This window comes from Apteryx rowi, unplaced genomic scaffold (genome assembly GCF_003343035.1).
Source record: "Apteryx rowi isolate R43461 unplaced genomic scaffold, aptRow1 scaffold_50, whole genome shotgun sequence".
In the NCBI taxonomy this organism is placed as follows: domain Eukaryota; kingdom Metazoa; phylum Chordata; class Aves; order Apterygiformes; family Apterygidae; genus Apteryx; species Apteryx rowi.
Window position 1 is genome coordinate 237812 of NW_020450761.1, and position 19069 is coordinate 256880.

Genomic DNA, 19069 nt, shown 5'->3' on the forward strand with positions numbered 1-19069 from the left:
ACTGAAAATGGGTCCCCTTAGAAGAAAGGTTAACTTGACTGTAATGGTCATAAGAGATCAAGTTTTTCAGAGTGGCCAAAGAGCCAGATCCCAAAGCAGTGCAGTTTGTATAGAATCACTGCATCAAAAAACATAATGTACAAGGCCATATTCTTTTGAGCAGCATGAGTCAAATCATCTTGATCGGAGTCTACTAGTTTCTGGTTCCATCCGCTACCAGACTACTGATTTTAGTTGCAGTACCTTCTGAAAGGAACCCCTATTTTCCTTGGAACACAGCAATCAGCAAAAGGATACAAAGAAGAAAGACCTACGGACATCATCCAGGTGGAGCTGTCGAAACTGCATTATATCAGTAGCATAGGAGAAGTTGAAAACGGCAAGCTGGAAAGACAGCAGAAGAAATCAATACCTAATATCAACTGAGGTATTTTGATATAAGAACCATATTTTTACTGGAATGAATGAGAAATAAACCTATTTCCCCATCAATTGTTATTAGAGTGGCATCCTGATAAGGCCTGCAAATCTTTCCCATATTTTCATTATACTTTAATGAACCAGTCAGAAGGATTGTACAAGTGAGATGATCAAATGAACATAGTAGAGTTTCTGCTGTCGTCTACACTAGAAAAGATGTTCTATGCCTTAGATTTATCCTCTTTTTTCATCATAAATATTCCTCCTACACACACACACTTCCACTGCTCACATAAGCGTGTGGATAAAGACCCACAGCAATAAATGACTGCAATTATCCTCAGTTGACTTATGTTGTGAATGAGAATACTAAAATATTCTCCATCTCCTTCACTCAGTTCTTAACATGACATCACTTGATCTGAAGAAAAATTATCTTCATGGAGTTTAAGAGGCCAACGAACTTTTCACTGGGGAAAATTAAAAAACGAGTAATAGATATTCAATACTGTCAACATTTTAATTAAAAGTAATCTCATATCATCAGAGAACTGAGCTGGATTCTCAAATGAAAAATTTTCTTTGTGACAGGTACCAACATTCATTCTAGAGATGATTTTTCTAATCTAAAAAAGGTAAGTGGGATTGAGCATTAGCATTCCTTTCATTTGAAACCAAAACAAAAGTCAGGAGACATACAGGGAGTGACAACAGAAAACTTAATTATAGCTCGCTTGTGTTCTTTTCATTTGCATTTGGTTCATTAGGGGTTCATCACTGTTCTAGTCTTATACATAATATTCTGCCTTAATAGAATCTTATTTTTAAACAAACTAGAACATTAGACCTCTATCAGGCAGGCAAGCATCAGAGATGCCTTGTTACAATATGCAAAAGGTCAAAGTGGGTCCCAGAGCAGGAAATGAATCCTAGAGATGACTCCGCTGTGCTAGAAACCTCCTGTTGCTATCATGGCCTCACACTTAGGGTATGTATTTCACATTCAGATTCCTCTTCTGACATTTAAGATGTTTCAAAACGCGCCCATGTGAAATACCTTAAGTATATGTAATGTAAATAAAAAGCAGTGATGCTCATTTTCATTTATGATGCTCAGCCCTGAATTGGTAAACCCTGTTCTCTCTGAAGTTTTAAAATCACCTCCCTTGCAGGTCAAACATAAAAACACAGTATTTGTCAGGTCCACTCTGGTGAATGCTTTTGCTCAGGTTTCACCATCTGGCATTTTTCCTGACTCAAGGCATTATTATGAGCTACAAAAGGAAGGAAAGATCTATACCACAACTCCTCTTACAGATGACTCTGGCAACTCCAATGCATCCTTACCCAGATTCTCTATGATCTGCATCAACGACAGCACATGTGGGAGAAATGGGGAAGAACAGCGTTGCAACCCCTGACTGGCTCAGCGCAGCCAGACAACTCCGTAACAAGTCCTTTGGTTCTAACCAACTCAAAGGCATAACCACAGCGTGTTAAATCATTGGCCTAACCTAAGAGCAAAGTGGCAATAGGAGCAGCATGGGCTTTGAACAGTGCTGACACAATACACTAAATCTCAGAGTGAAAGAAATTGCATTGATACATATTACAAAACTCCCTCTCCAGGCAAATCCAAGAATGTACTACTTCCAGTTTGGTCTCTGGCTCCCTGTCTGCCTAAGCAGAAATAAAACACTATCCTTGAAGAGAGAGAGAGTGGCAGGGCAAAGTCAAACAAGATTTCTGGTATTTCCTATGGGTCATTTCAGGCTCTCACATGCACATTTGTGACTCTTCTATCAGAAGAGGAGAAAGTACAGCAATACTATACTTAATCTAAAGAGAGTTATTATACCTTATTCTGAATTAGCACTACACTCAAAGAACAGAGCTTTGTAGCCTATAGAATATACCACTAAGTCAAACTGATTTCCTACATTCTCAGGAATGGCTCTGATGAGGAATATCTTCAATAAAATCTCATATAAATCTCTTTTACAAGGTCACATTCCCATTTTATAACAGAGCTGATGCTGGCTTTCCAAACTCAAAAGAAAGAATTGCAAAGTGTTGTGCTACGAAAACCACTAAGAATATTTATTGTACCTCTAGGAAAAGACAATAAAGCTGATAATTAACCTGATATAAATATAACTATCTGCAGCTGTTACCTTTGGTTTGAGTGAAAGACCGTATTGCTGCAGGGCTTCTTGTTCCATATTTATCCACACAAACATCAAGCCAGACAGCACCAGTGGAAAGAGAGCTTCATATCTGAATAACAACATAATTAATCACAGTAAGTGCAGTCACTAAAAACTATTTAACATCAGATACTCTTTTTTTTTTTTTCCTTACACACATGACATACCAAAGACCAAGCAGCACCCTCCTCCCTTCTCTCCCCATTTCTGAGGTGTACCCACACTTCGTTGGTGGCGTTTAAAGCCACACAATGATTAAATGGTAGATGTAGGAGAGACAGAGGCTGCTTCAGCTTTGGTCAATCCACATTTTGGATCTTGAACATTCATATTCCCTTACTGGAAATGTGATGGCATGGCATCCACATCATCAGATGGGTGCTCTTTGGTGTGATGATTAATTTTAACAAAATTGGACCAAACAAAAAGGAACAGGGAAAAAAAAAACATGCTTAGCACCTGTTTTCTGCAAAATGGAAAATTTTATAGTCAGAGCTATTTGCAATTGAGAACAGGAGGTGCAGTCCGGCTTAAAAAGACAGAAACTAGCAAGTATGTCTCCTTAGGGCCCAATCACATAAACTTATTCTGGTGATCTCAATCCAGCTCCCAGGAGAGAGGCATCCATATGATAAAAAGAGCATCACATTTCACGAAATTCAAACAATCTTTTTCTTCGCAACATACTTTCATCTATCTCAACGCTAGTGTCAAGTTACACTCTAACCAAGGCAGCTCTGCTACTCTAGAAGCTAGACCCCCAATATCAGAGAGTCACTCCTGGCACCTAGAGCACTCAAGCATAGAAAACTATGAGAACTCGAGAGAAATTAACCCCCCCCCCCCAGTAACTTAGGGGGTTACATTGTCATTGGATAATATTAATTTCCCCCTGCCTTCTGTGCTGTGGTTGCAAGTGGTGGTGTGCATCAGGGTTTTGGGGGTGGGGGAAAGGGGAAAAAAAATTATAACTGACACTGACTACTGACAAGATTGTAATTCCCCCCCTCCTTTTTTTCTTGGACTCAGAGTAGTCTAAAAATATTAAACAATACAGTTAATCTTGGTATTGTTTCTGTTTTATATTTCCCCTGCAATGTATTTACAAAGCAGTTTCAAACTGGAACAAAAAATTTTAGATAGACACTTCTGCTTTAATTATCCAAATGACAAGCAGCTAATGAACATGAAGATGACAAAGTCTGGGTTGTCAGTAACAAAAGCGCCTGCAAACCTCACAGCAGTCTATGATTGCTCACAAATTGAATGTCTTCAAATGAGTCAGCAACACCTGGGGGTAAGCAGCCACGTTCTTCAGCTGACTTGAACACTTCCCCTTAGCTACACCGGGAGAGGTGCTGCAGCTACCTAAGCAGGGCACTACATTAGCATTACAGCATCTAACAGAGCACTGAGGAGAGAAACACTGGATGCTTTCTGCACTGAAAACCTTGGTTTTGCTATGACTGTTTTTTGTTGGAGAATTTGTCTGTTTTTTTGAACACACTGTAGGATGACAGGAGAGAGTTGTCAGTATTCAAGTGGTTTGGTGCAGGTCCACAGTACAAACAGGGAGATTATCAGTCTCGGAGACAGCAACATTCACGCTTTATCCAGTAGCCAGGACAGACTAAGAAGGTTGAGTGTAAGAGTGTGTGGGTGGACAGGATTAAAATTAGGATCAAAACCTTAATGGGGAAGTGGGAGGAAGGGGAAGGCAGATGGGGGGAGGAGGGGAAGAGAGAGTCAGAAAGAGTCAGAGAAATGCTTCATGTGAAATGAATATATCCATAAGAGGCAGCTATTGCAAAATGTCTGCTGCAATATATTTTATTCCACTTAATTTTCCAGTATAATTAAATCCAAAGAACAAGTGGGAGGTGAGAGGGAAGGAATGGTTCCTATACTCCCTATTAATTATGCTCTGAAGACCTACCGAGTCTGGAAAACAAAGCATGGGATTGGCTGACACTGTTTTCTTCAATCTCAAACCCTGGGGAGTTGTCTTTTATCTGAAAAGGAGCAGGGTCTGCTCTTTATGGGGGTCTAGAATCCCTTTGTGGGGGGGGGAACTTCCATGAAAATATCTCCTTGAAGAAAATTATCCCTCATTTTAGGGCTGTTTCCTACAGTGTGCCATTTAAGCCATAGTTAGATGCAAATGCTGAGCAGCTGGGAGACGGAAGCTATTTCTTTTTGTTTGTGAGCAGAAAAACATGTACCAAAACAACAAAAGATATAAATTAAAACAGATTTCATTATTTTGGTACAAGATTGCTTGAACAAATATCTCTCCAGCCACTGCCTGATCTAGCTGAAAGGAATGTCAACAAAATAGAGTGCTTATAATGCAAGGATAACCTTGGAAGTTCTCCTGAAATTTTATTTAGGAAGCTAAACAACAAGATAAATGGTGAGACTTCAATTGGAAGCAAACTTCACATCTTTAATAGAAATGTCTATGAGATTCAGAAGACAATTTCATATTTAGCCCCTGATTTTTATATTTAAGGTCAACACAAATAGTAACAAAGAAGTACCCTGTGCTGAGGAGCAGATAGGTGGACATCAGGGAGAGCAGTATGCTGAACAGTCGCTGAAAGAGAAACGTGGGGCTCAATAAAGGCAACACTGAGGAAGAAACTGCAATAAAACAGATCCATCAGTCACTACATGCAAAACATTTCACCCCCAGTAACAACATAACATTCTTCAAAGCTTGACATTTTATATACAGAAGTTCAAATCTGGTCATATATGCCCCTATTTTGAGAATTTACTTTTGCTAAAGAAACCCAAGTGTTCAGAATGTTTAATATTTATCAAAAGTAACTTTGGATTCTTTATCATATTAATTCCTTGGCTGTCTAGCCCACAGGCATTATAATTTCTCATGAACTCCTATGTCCTTCAGATAATTCAGACAGCAGTATCCTCCAAAAAACAGTTAAACTTGACTGTTTAATATGAGCCTGAGAACCACTTACCATGGCCTTGAGGACCTCCAGCAGCTCCAAGACTGCAGTTACAGAACCACTGCTCCACTGTATTGGATTAGGAAACCTGACACATTTTGAGGTGCGACTGAAAATACTGGCAGTGTTTAAATACAGAAACTATCAATTTACAGGCTTCTATAGTTGGAAGGTTTAAAAACAGGAGTATTTAAGGAACTACAGGGGACCTATCTGCTGTAATTCATATGTCTTCTTGCCTTTAACATCTAAAGTATTTCTCTAATGCAGGTGTGGGATCTTAAGAATTGTATTGCAGCTCTTCTGTACTGTCCATTGCTCAGCTGCTCAAGCAAGCAGCCCTGGTTAACACAGTCAGCACTGGTTCTGGAGAGCCTCCTCTCGCAGGGAAAACTTCTACAGGTAAGGACAGGGCCCAAGAGTTTGCAGGAGGAGAGAGGAAACACAGGTTACTGGACAGATGAATAAAGGTGCAGAAAAGAAGAGGGAAAGTGTCTAAGTGCTTGCAGAAGAGAAACAGAGAGGAAAAAGCATTTGCTGCCATTTGGCCATTTTAAACCTGAATTTTATATAAGAATTTTATCTGATGTCTTTATAAAGTGAGCTGGCAAATAACATTGGTGTGATTCTTCAATGTCCTATGGTCCTCCACACATTACTGAATCACTCAGTCTGCATCAACAGTAAGTCATAATTAATGAATGATTACCTGATTCAGTAATAAAACTAAAATACACAGAAAGTGCATTGTTTGGTTGTGTTTACTGTCATGGTATAGCTCTGTAATAGTACTTTTAGTAAACACGTCCCTGAAATAGCAATGAGTTTCTAAAATTTGTGGGTCAGCATGTTTTACTTTCCAGCTTCCAGTCTCGGCCCCTGTTACAACAACTGAGTAAGTGACTTTATTTCAAGGGTGCTTCAGCCTTTCAGCATCACTTGTATAATTATGTGCTTAAAGAAGGCCCTGCTCAAGGAGAAACTCCAAGGACATTCACCACAAGTCAGAACTGGTAGAAAAATTCAGTGTGGCAACTGGCCTCTGTGAATGACACTGAACACATCAGTTGCATATTGCCTTCTAAAGTCTGTCCACAGTCATAGGAGAGAAAAGATGAGTGGTCAGCAGGTCATAATTGTCCCTTCCGTCTCTGAGGTACCACATCAGATATTAAACATCAAAAGACCTCCATGTTTCTGGCTGACCTATGCAAACCTCTCTACATGACCCCTGCCCACAGTTATAATATTAAAGTTCTCAAATTTGTCACATGGCTAAGGTAGATTTCTGCTGATGAAAAAGTTTGGTTGAAATATAATGTATATATTTTTAAAAATATCTGCTCACATAAAAAAGAAGGTTCTGAAGAGTATGGGAAGCAGCTGGATTCACACTGACTGCTGGGTTTGCCTCTAGCTGTTTTCTGTTAAGCTGCACTGAACCAACCATACGGTGCAACAGCTAAAGTCAGCTCTTTCCACATGCCTGTAGGAACACAAGACCAATTCACTTGCTTGGTTCTCCAAAGAGCAAACTTTCTTTAAAAAAAGTATTTTAGGCTTAAATTAAAACTTTAAACACTGTAGACTTCATATTTGTCAGAATGAATAGTTGGGAAGGGGGGAACAATTTGCTAAAACATCAGAAGTGTGATTTCCAGCTTATCAATATCATGAATAAGTACTGATAACTATTTGTGATAACTTAAATATATCCATGTACTGAGGTGCTAAATGTGTGTTCAGCCAGTAACAGTGCTATTCTTCCAAAACTCTCTTCCAGAAAAGGATGAAGAGAAAGCTCACCTGCCTGTAACGGTGATAAGCTTGAGAAACCTACGTCAGACCTTGGTACCTTAACTGTTACAATGCCATGTTTGTGGTAGGTGCTAGTGACAAGGTAGATGCTAATTTGTGGTTATGCTAGTGACAAGGCTTTTCTTTCCAACAGGAGTATCAAGGACACCCTGTTAGATGCCTAAGTTTTTACCTGCCTTGCTCTACAGCTTCAACAAATTATATAAAGCCACTTCAACAAATGCATAAAGTTCCTACCTTGTATATCATATCTAATACAAATGATTACTTCTAGTCTGAAGAATTTTGCTAAAATATTCAATACCACTGGGGCGACAAGTAGAATTTTCAGGTCCATACAGTTTATTTCAGTTTTAGCTTTAATTTTAGCATAGAAACATCACCCACAGCGAAGAGAATTTCTAATATACCTTTTCCTTAACTCTAGACTTCTCTGACTGCCCAAGTCATTTCTTAGCTGAAAAATAATTTTCTCTCACCCTTACACAGGAGGGAAAACTAACCTTTACCCTCAATTCCTATTATAGTAAGCCAAGCAGGTCACCATTGACTTCAGTAGCTTTTCAAACTGCAAGGAATTCATCCACACAGAGATCACCACTTAGCTTAGCAGGCTATGAAGATTCAGGAAAGGATGATGGTGCTATAAAATGCTCCAAAGAAAACTACATTAGAAAGAGAGCCCTCCTCGCACGCACACTAATCACATTCAGATATATTAATCTTAAACTTGTTTCCTCAAACAAAAGCAAGATTGCTAAAACTAACAAGCTCTGCTTAAGTTACAGCAATGCCACCACTACAGGAATGTATACAATATATAAGGCATCCAGCAGCTAGATAACAAGAGTCATAATCCTGCCATTAAAAAAAAAAAGTTTAAATTCCTGGTCTTGAATTTTAAGCAAAGAGATGCTATGAAATCATAAATGGGATATGTTTAGGTCTAAATTTCCCACATTCCAAAATTAATCAGGGATAAAGAATGTGTAACATTTTCTAATGGAGCCCTACAGAATTATTTTATAGCTGAAGTACCAAAGGTTTCCTTTTACTGTATTCCATAGTCTCAATGATAATTATATTCGCTCTGTTTAATTATCCTAAGATTTTAATTTTAAAATGGTGAAAAATCCATAGTTTTACTTTTTTTCTTTAATAAGTTTCTAACAGATATCAAACCTGCATTAATATCATCAGATCACAAATATTTTGTACAGCAGCTCTGAACAGCATGTCAATACCGCAAGAGTCTCTGCCATCAGCTGCAGCTTCAGTCTTTATTGAAATGTAGGAACAACCTTTTCCTCACTTCCCTGTGTTTAACTGGTTTGCTTGAAGAACATCCCAGATTGCCCTACTCTGGCTTCAAATAAAGCAAAAATGGAATTTGTACCATTATATCCCTAAAAGGGATCTTTGAATATTCAAAATATTCAAAACAAAAGATAAGGCTACTTGTAAATCAAAGTTGTTCACTTTTTATTATAAACTTACAAAGGAGTAATGTTTTAGAAGACTTTTTATTACATTCATTAGAAAAAAAACTAACCCAGAAGAGAAGGATGGTGAACACATTTAAGAACTAACAGGAATAAATTAAAGGAAAATGTGCAAAAGGAGGTAAGATATTAATACAAAGTCTTCCCCTATCTCCATCCCCCCAGAAAAACCATAAAACCCCCAAAACCCAACTATCAGCATACAGGTTTGGGAGAGGTGATGATCTTACCTAGAGTTGTCCAGCTAATAATTTGATTGAATACTGGCAATCCCTGTTTGTTCTGAAGACTGTCATGTGTACTGCTCACAACATATGTTGAAAGTGCAATACTCAACATCTAGAAAGAAGAAATCAGACAATGAAACACATAAGTAATGTGGGGATCTCTGCCATCCCATACTAAATATGTAAACTGCTTTTTTAGAGTTGCATAAACCCCTCATTTGAATCAACACAAGAGGAAGGGGAAGGGGAAGGGAAAGGGAATGCCTGGAGACACACTCTGATATGTAGGTCAAACATTTCTAGTTTTTTTTAAAAAAATGTTTTTTAAAACTTCTTTCTAGACTTTACGTTGTTTTTAAATCATTTAAACAAGTGTCCTGGATCACCAACCTGAAATGCTATGCCCATTGTCAATAGTAACTCCTTAAATACTCATGTAAAGCAGAGAAAACACATGTCCCAATTTTTTGTTTTTACCAACACCTTCCAAAGCCTTCAAGTAAAGTTGCCTTTGCTCTAGCTTTTTTTGACACACACACACGTATTTCATATTTGTTAGATACTGCAAGAATCCAATAACAAATCAGGGCTCAACATGGAATTTTGATTTTATAACCCACCCCCCTTCTTTATAACCTAACCATCCCCCTCACACATCTCTCCCCAGTCCTTTTATTTAAAATAAGTGCAAGTATGAAAAAAAGAAACTCAGCAAACGACCTAACAAGCAGTGGAGGTCAAAGAGGCAGAAGAGTACTTGTCTGAATAGCAAACACAAAGAACCCGCAGAACCACTGGYTTCTCCGTGGGATCAGGTACAGGGTGAAGAGGAAGGCAAGTTAAGCAAGGAGCTTTGCAGGGGCAGCACATCTCCTGGCAGAGGAGGTGGCAGCAGTAGAGCAGACTGGAGGTGAATTTTAACAGTTGGAAAGAAGCTGCTGTTTTAGCAGCTTGTTCACATGAACTGGCCTGAACCATCTCAAGTACAGTCCTCTCCCTTGGGGAAGCAGTGAAGCTAAAAAAAAAGGGGGGTTCTCTTGACTAACTCGAGACACAGCAATCAGTCATCAGGTAGCTACAGAATAACCTTAGGAAAATTATCCTGAGAGTCAGGTATTTTTGAAGGGAGGAGACAATTATCCAAGAAAATGCTTCAGTCCAGTTTTCAATTACTGCTATTTATTCACAACTTTGCAGGTTCCCTTAAGAGGCAAATCAGACATGCACAGCAATTCGCAAACATGCATTTAAAATGGCATTACAAGATATAATTGTGCTTGCGGCTTTATTAGTGCAAAGCAACTAGACACTGTTCACAGCCCTCACTTTTTACTATTTGAATAGCCACCATTCCCCCTCCACACGCAGTGACATCTAGTGGTACCTGCACAGAGAACAAGCTTCACAGCATCCTCTTATGCCCTGGTTTCAGAGATGCTCAGTATCTGCTGGTTTTGTTTAATTTCAGGCCATGAGAATACACAAGTTGTAGTTTTGTGTGACAGCAATAAGCTGGGTTGAAAAATTAAGCCTCCAAAAGCTCAGGGGATTGGCTCAATTAGGCTTCTAGTGTTTAGTTGGGAAGTCTTTGCTATATTTAGGCCAGACCCCTCTTCCCTTTGATATATCTTTTCAAATTTTTTTAGTGCCTGTGAGCTCTGGCAATCTCTCTGCTACACCCTCATCACCAGTGAAGTCATGTTGCACTCAGTTTGAGTCATCTCCCCAAACACATCTCATACCTCTGAAATACTCTGTTTGAAGATTCATGATGACCTGGGCACATCAGGAAACCTGATTTACTGCTGCCAGATCTATGCTAGGGTCCTGGAAGGGCCTCAGCATCTGCTTCTGAGGCTTATCTGCTCACAATTTAGTGACAACTTGGAAATGTAAACCAAGGACTCATGAATCTGTCTTCTTTCCCTCTACCACCTCCCTTGAGGCAACCCCACAGATTATTCTTGGACAGCCTCTTGGACTGCCGACCTCTAAGAAACAATCAGCTGTAGGTCACGGCTAGAAGGAGGAAACCAAGAGCGACATTTGCAGTCCCACCACCTCTTTGCCAGCAGCTCAGGCTCTGAGCTCTGCTAAGCCCATAGAGAAAATGGTATAAGATCCAGCATCATCAACCGCACTATATACACAGCAGGTTCAAAATACCCCTCCTGTGTCCTAATCCCATGGGTTTGACATGAATTCCCACTGTGGCCCAGCATTAACAACCAATGGAAACAGCAGCTTTTTTGGAAGTGCTACAAAAATTGGACATCATCTATGAAATTGCTTGGAAATGGCTAGACAAACTGATGTTTACTCCAGCAAAAAATTAAGTTGTACAGTAAACACTGCCACTACCTGGCTGAAAAATTATAAATAATTCATCTTCACCATTCCTGAAGCCTTAACGACTTTTCAAAGATAGAAGTGACATCAACCAAAAGACAATGCTCGTTCTCCTTGCCACAGCACACAAAAGTCAGCTAAAAATGTTATTACTGCTTTAACGACATTTAAAAAAAMCCCAAAAAACTGAGAAACTGTTGGCAATTTTCAGAAACTACGGGGGAGTAATTAATATCTTCTGCCTCAAGCAACAGTGATTTGTATCAAAACTACAAAAGTAGGTCTAAGCATAACTGAATTTATTGTAACAGAAATGTTGGTATAAACACAAAGAAGTTATTTAAGTTTTCATTTTTACTTTTTCTGTTTCCATTTTCACTTTCACTGAAAATTTTTTTTGATCATATTCTTTGATTGTCTGGGACTTTTTTGTTTCTTTAAGGTTAACACACATGTTGGAAATCTGTAACATGTAAGTACAAAAACCAGTGAACAAATTAATAGTCTGTAGATGGTCTCTCTGATCAATAGGTTTGTAGTTCATACTCCTTTGCCAAGCTGTAAGCTCTGATGCATCCTTAGAGAAACCAACACAAAAATACAGTTCAGGGCTGGACATGAGGGAATTGTCCTTCTCTGTGGAACATTAGATGCAAGCTGCCATTATTTTTGCCTACCCAGAGAGTCTCTGCCAAACGTGAAAAAGCTGGCGGCATCTTTCACTCACCTTACCGCAAGCGACAAGCATTCTCCAGCAGGCTCAAACAGTGAAGTGAGATATTGATGTTTCTCTCCACTGTCACATCTCACTATAAATCTCCTTAAGGATGGAGGTGGAGCTCTGACACATACCATAAGGAGAAAGAACTGCTAAATGTATTTGGTATTAATGCTGGGCCAACCTACAATTTCTCTTAATGCCCTGGGCCCATAGCAGCCCTTAAATTTCACTCTTGGGAAACTATGCTATAAGCACAGAGAATGTGCACACCACAAAAAAACCAAACTGTTAGTGAATGAAGTCCACTTGGTGGGTTTCCACTGAAATCCCAGCAAGAGGGTAAAGAAACAGAGGAAATAGTAATATTTATAGGAAATAGGAAAGATGTAATGTGAGAAAACAGGCTTGGGAACTATTGGATCTCCTGTACTTGAGTGGCACAATCCCCTAAATTACTTCAGCATGGGCACTCTCTAAGTGCTGCCATTCCAAACAGCAGCAAGGTATGAAAGCATAAAAGAATCACCACACTGCCAAAATGCTCAACTAAAACTCAGGTTTCTTTTCATCAAAAAGGAGAGTAATTAACCTAATGAGACAAGCTTTGTTTCTCACCAGGCAAGGTGAGGTGGTGATACCAAGGTGAGATACCAAGGTATCTTCACCATTGGCTAGTTTTCAGATGGAAAAGCAAGCCCACTTGGGCAAGAGAGCAGAAAACAGTTGCTTTCTGAAGAGAGGAAAATTCCTCACAAGCACTACAAAAAGTCTAGGCTATGCAGAACCCGTCTCTTTCTCTGAAAAAGAAACCGAAAAGGGAAGTGGCATTATTCAGGTGCAATTCAAGAAATAGCTTGTGGAGAAAAACTCAGGCAACTAGAAATAACTACTTGAGTCTTCAGGAAATATCTGATTTCTTGTATGAAAGTACATCTCACCCCAAATGAGCAGATGGAAAAACTTGAGGTCCTGTGAAATGAAAGATTCAAAACACAGACACTGCCAAAATGAAGAGGGAAAGGATTTTAAAAAGGAGCTGGGGCATCCTGATCAGAGAAGTTTAGCCAAAACAATAGCTTGTATCCCTGAAAGTTGGTTAAAAAGCAAGAACCAACAGAGATTCCTACTCCACTGTGTAATTCAAAGGTTTTTGTCCAGAGCTGAACCTATAAAAGAGGTCAGAGTGGCTAAGAGAATCCCAAGACATACCATCAAGACTGTTGATGAAGAAGAGACATCATGTCTTCCCTTCTACTTAGTCAATACTCACCAGGAAAATAGCACACAAAGAAGAAAGAACTAGCAGATTTAGCTATCTTCTCACTCCCCAGAACAAAAAACCCTCAAACAACCAATCTCATTTTTTCCTCTCTAGATAGAAACCATGTATCAGATAAAAGTGTAACTTTCAATGACTCCCTCCTAATAGGACATATCAGGGAGGTGAGAAAACTATTTTTAAGAATCCCCTTGTCAGATGCAGAGCAGGAACCTGATTGTGTGTGTTCATGTGTATGGATGTCAGTATCCTGATCACTGTCATTGCAAAATAGGTATGTCTTGTCTGATGAGAAGTTTCATCTCAGCCTTAAGCCTGCCCAGCAGCTGTGTCAAAACTCACGTGTTCAAAATGCTCCAAATCAACAATTTTGAAGACTTTTTTCCTCCCATTGAGAACTCCAGCCCCAAAGGAAAAGTAAAGGGAGAGCAAGCAAATTCCATCTTCCATAAATAGCTGTAATCTTCTGGCAAACATCATCTTTTAGCATTCTTGTACATTTCATTTAAACCCTGAAGAAAAGCTCTTCATTCATGAGCACACATGTAATGCCTCTGTAATGTTCTTTCCCCCCCGCTCTAAGTCTCAATTACTCTGCCCTCCCATCCTTCCTGCACCCAGAATGTGAATGGCAGGCTCCAGGATTTCCAGACTTACGGGATTTTTTGAAATAAAAATCCAATAGAGACTATTGTGTTACCTACCACTATTACATAGCACTATTGTGAAATATCCCCTGCTAAAGGGGCAACTGGAGGAGCTTTATAATCATCTTAATGGTTGGGAGAGAAAGGAAGATGTTTCTTCCTGAACAAGCAGGCAGTTTTTTTTTTTCACCTAATTAAGTATCTCAGGGCTCACAGAATTTCCTGACTCTCTAAAGCCGGCTCAGGAATAGTCTGTCATTCCTCTTACCCTTTAACTACATGTCTGTTCCCACAAGATCATCCAAAAATCCCCAGTAAGCTACTACACAAAGTTATGTTTCTAGCTGCTGAGATTCTGGAGCAGATGTTTTCAGGCATTCCAGTGAGAAAGCCACTGCTGACTGTATCTTCAGTGTATATTGTCTGTTTTAAATGTTTAAGGCAGGCATGGACACCTCTTTTCCAAAGTTAAGCCAGAAAAGTTAACAGAAACAACCACCACATTATAAATGTGTATGAACACAGGTAAAGGCTTTATAAGCATTCATTTTTCTTTCCTCTCCTCCTCTTAACAAATTTGATCTCCACCTCTAAATCACTGATATAATGAATGCATTGCTTAGCCCAATAAGAAATTCCAACATATAATAAGTCATAATCAATAAAGCATTTAAGAAACATTATTGGTCCTGAAGTAAAACCATTATCTTGTAACAAGTTTAAAAAAAAATGAGGACAGCAGACATGCAAAGTATCACTAGAATTTCAAAAGCTCTCTAGAATTTAACTAGCTCTTACTATGAAAAAGATCTACCTACTCCAGGAGGCTATAAAGGAAAATCTCAGCGTACATTCAAAAGAAGATTTAAACAACAGAAAAGCAGCTCTGTATCAGTTTCACACGGTTCTTAACTGCCACCCAGAAACAACAAAGAAACCCCTGAACAAGCAAGTATGTCCTTGGCCCACGTGTGAAACTCCCACAAAGGTCACTGGAATTTACATATACAGACTGAAGGCAGGACAAACTCTCAGACCTTCAGAGTAGAGCATCAAAATGCGTGTGCGCAGCTATGGATCAGTACACATAAATATAAACAGGATGTGTTGCATCTGGCAACACAACATTACCATTTTTAAAAGCGCACATAACCAAGAGCATACAGTCTTCTTGAAGAAAGCAGTCAAGGGGTTTAGCAACAATCATTTTCTTCTTGAAAACCGTAGCATGGTACGAATGGATTCTTAGACAGTACGCATGCAAAAACTCCTTAATGTTCACAATTATTGAAAAGTAGCAACTAACCTGATAAAACTGTACTTTCAGATCTTCGTTATTCATGTATTTATTTTTGCTTTTACAAAGAGATGACAAGGAGGAGCAAGAGATCAAAAGAGTCAGCAAACCGGTTGCTATTCTGTAAAAACAAACAAAAGAACAATAAAATCCCACAAAGTATCAAGAAAAATTTCCAAATCAATAAATTTTCATAGGAATGCTCTTCATTCAGGTGAAATAACTTGTTACAGTTCAAGAAACTTCAACATTCAGTTTTGGAAAAATAAAATTCAGAAGTTTTTTTTTTTTTTTTTAAACAAGCTTGTGATCTACAAATTGGGGATTATGCTCTTTCCATGGTAGAGGCAAAAAACTACATCTTGGCCATTTGACTTATCTGTCACTGAATCAGCACCCATTATTTTTAGCTACTTTCAATTACCTTCAAACAAGACTTTGAATGAAATAAAGTGGTCAGTGAACTAAAGTTAATGGTTTCAAGGTTTGTCATCTAACAGGGAAATTGCCTTTAAAATACACCATGCGTTTTTTTAGTAATGGTGGTATAACAGCATGATTAACAGGAAGACTGTCACTCATCAGGTAATCATAGAAAAAATGCTGGACTGGCATTAGTGAAAGAAATCTGCTAATTATTATACTGTTCCAAAATAATGAATATGATTCACTAAAAGATCCATACTAATACCATCCATGATTGCCTCCCTTCAGTCAAACAGAGGAACAGTAAAGGCAGCAGAAACTTTTGCATTCATTTCTCTATCATGTTACAACATTGATATAGAAATAGTTGAACTGGACAGTCCTCACTTCCACTTTTCCCTTGGCATCTCCACTGAGAGCCCACTGAGCAAAAATGCCTATCCATGACTGCTCCATTCATTGTGTTGTCTCAGGCACAACAAAAAAATGTATAAAGACTTCATACTCAGTAAAGAAAGGTTGCTCAGATTAGTTTCCTGGCAATGATCCAACCAACACCAGAATGCATTTGCGGGCTACCCAATCGCAGAATAGTTGAGGTTGGAAGGGATCTCAGGAATCATCTAATCCAATCCCTCTACTCTAAGCAGGGTCAACAAGAGCCCAGCCAGGTTTTCAAATATCTCCAAGGATGGAGACCCCACATCCCCTCTGGGCAACCTGTTCCAGTGTTTGACTGCCCTCAYAGTAAAAAAGTTTTTTCTTGTGTTTAAATGGAATTTCAGTTTGTGCCCATGGCCTCTTGCCCTGTCCCTGGATACCACTAAGAATTTGGCTCCAACTCTGGCTTCTTTATTTCCTTCCAACACATATTTATATGCACTGATAAGATCCTCCTCTTTTCCAGGCTAAACAAATCCACCTCTCACAGTGTTTACTTATGTATGAGATTCTCCAATCCTTAATCATGTTTATGGCCCTCCACTAGACTTGTCCCAGTAAGTCCATGTTTCTCTTGTACTGGGGAGCTCAGAACTGGACACAGCACTCCAGGTGTGGTCTCACCAGGGCTGAGTAGAGGGGAAGGACCACCTCCCTCCACCTGCTTGCAACGTTCTGCCTAATGCAGTCCAGGATGCTGTTGACCTTCTTTGCTGCAAGGGCGCATTGCTGGCTCATGTTCAGCCTGCTGTCCACCAGGACCCCCGCATCCTTTTCTGTGAAGTTGTTTTCCAGCCAGTCTGTCCCCATCCTGTACTTGGGCATGGAATTATTCCTCCCCAAGTCTAGGACTTTGAAATTCCCTTTGTTGAACTTCATGAGGTTCCTCTCTGCCCATTTCTCCAGCCTGTTGAGGTTCCTCTAAAGGGAATAATCAGCCACTCCTCCCAATTTTGGATTGTTTGCAAACTTGCTGAGTGTGCACTCAGTCTCATCATCTAGGTCACTAATGAAAAGGGTAAAAATTATTGGCCCCAGTATCTACCCCTGGGATACAGCACTGGGGAATGGCCTCCAGCTGGACTTTGTGCCATCGATCACATCCTCTGAGCCTGGCAGTTCAGCCAGTTTTCAATCCACCTCAGCATCCACTTAGCTAGCCCATACTTCATCAGTCTTTGAGGATATTACAGGAGATAGGGTCAAAAGCCTTACTAAAGTCAAGATAAACAATATCCAATGCTCTTCATTCACTGAGCCAGTTGTCTAATCATAGAAGGCTACTAGGTTGGTTAAGCGTGATTTCCTCTTTGTAAACCCATACTGACTACTTCCAATCAGCTTCTTGTCCTTCCTGTGTTTGTAAATGCTTTCCAGGATTAATTGCTCCATCACCTTCCCAGGGATTGAGGTGAGACTGATTAGCCTGTAGTTCCCCAGATCCTCCTTCCTACCCTTCTTGAAGGAATGACATTTGGTTTCTTCCAGTCCTCAGGAACCTCTCATTGTTGCCACAACCTTTCAAAGATTATTAAGAGTGGCCTCGCAATGACAGTGGCCATCTCCCTCAGCGCTCATAGATGCATTCTATCAGGACCCATACACTTGTGCACGTGCAGTTCATTTAAACGCTCCCTAACCCACCCATCCTCTACCAAGGGAAAGTCTTCCTTGCTCTAAATCTTCCCATGGGTCTCAGGGGCCTAGGGTTACTGAAGGCTGTTCTTAACAGTAAAGATCGAGGCAAAATAGGCATTGAGTACCTTGACCTTTTCCTTATCTTTTGTCACCAGGACCCCTATCACCTTCAGCAGCAGGACCATATTTTCCCTAGCATTCCTCTTGGTGCTGATAGACCTGTAGGAGCCCTTCTGGATGGATGCCCTTCACACTGCCCGCCAGATTCAACTCCAGATGGGCTTTGGCTTTTCCAATCCCATCTCTTGCACATTCAGTGTTTCTATACTCCTCTCGGGTCACCTGACCCTGCTTCCATCTGTTGTATGCTTTCTTTTTATGTTTGAGCATAATCAGCAGCTCCTTGTTCAGCCCATGCAAGTTTTATTAACATACTGAAGAAGTCCTAACCTGACACAGTGCTACTGCTCAAGAGCACAATGTAATAAATGCACCTGTTTCTCACTGGCACTCTAATTACTCCTTCCTGTATTTTGTCTTCCAGCATCTCCTTATCTTCAAATATCCCAAAAGTCTCACACACACACACACACGTATTTTTTTAATTGTTGCTTCAAGTCTTTTCAACTTCAGAACTCCCTTGACAAGATTCAGACAGGCGCAAACAGTTTCAGAGGCACAATGTTGCTAAAGAAATGTTGGGGAAGACAACTTGAAGGTAATTTAATTCCAGTTTGATTTCTAATTTGTACTCGAGTGTTCTAAGGAATAAACAAGCTCAGTTTGGAACAGCGGAAATATATACATGTGCATAAAGGACCAAGAGACAGCAATATGGCCAAAATAAATCTCTTGTACGTGTATAACATGCCCAAACATCAAGACTAGGGAGGGGCTTGCAATAGACAGATTTAAATCACAGTGGAAAATATCAAGGCAGAATGTCAATGCTTTTGAAAATATCTGGGCTCATAATTCTATCTGCAATCATATATCACTGCTCTAATCCTATAGTTTACTGAGAATCAGCCACCCTGGCTCTGATGGGGCACAGCATCTTCTGTCAGACAACAGAAGGAAGTGCTGCAGTCTAGGTCAATTCAAGTCTTTTTCTGAAGTAAC

General features: G+C 39.7%; 1 protein-coding gene across 18 annotated transcripts in view; it reads right to left on the minus strand.

Moving 5' to 3' along the window:
* The window catches only part of PIGN (phosphatidylinositol glycan anchor biosynthesis class N), a 116642-nt gene that overhangs the window by 22729 nt on the left and 74844 nt on the right, over positions 1–19069 (minus strand). For all 18 annotated transcript variants that reach the window (XM_026079870.1, XM_026079880.1, XM_026079881.1 and 15 more), the window contains 5 exons: positions 15452–15563; positions 9153–9261; positions 5168–5270; positions 2595–2697; positions 298–384 (listed from right to left, as the gene is read on the minus strand). In XM_026079870.1, the coding sequence (XP_025935655.1) occupies positions 298–384; positions 2595–2697; positions 5168–5270; positions 9153–9261; positions 15452–15563 (514 nt within the window). The remainder of the gene's footprint in view (positions 1–297; positions 385–2594; positions 2698–5167; positions 5271–9152; positions 9262–15451; positions 15564–19069) is intronic.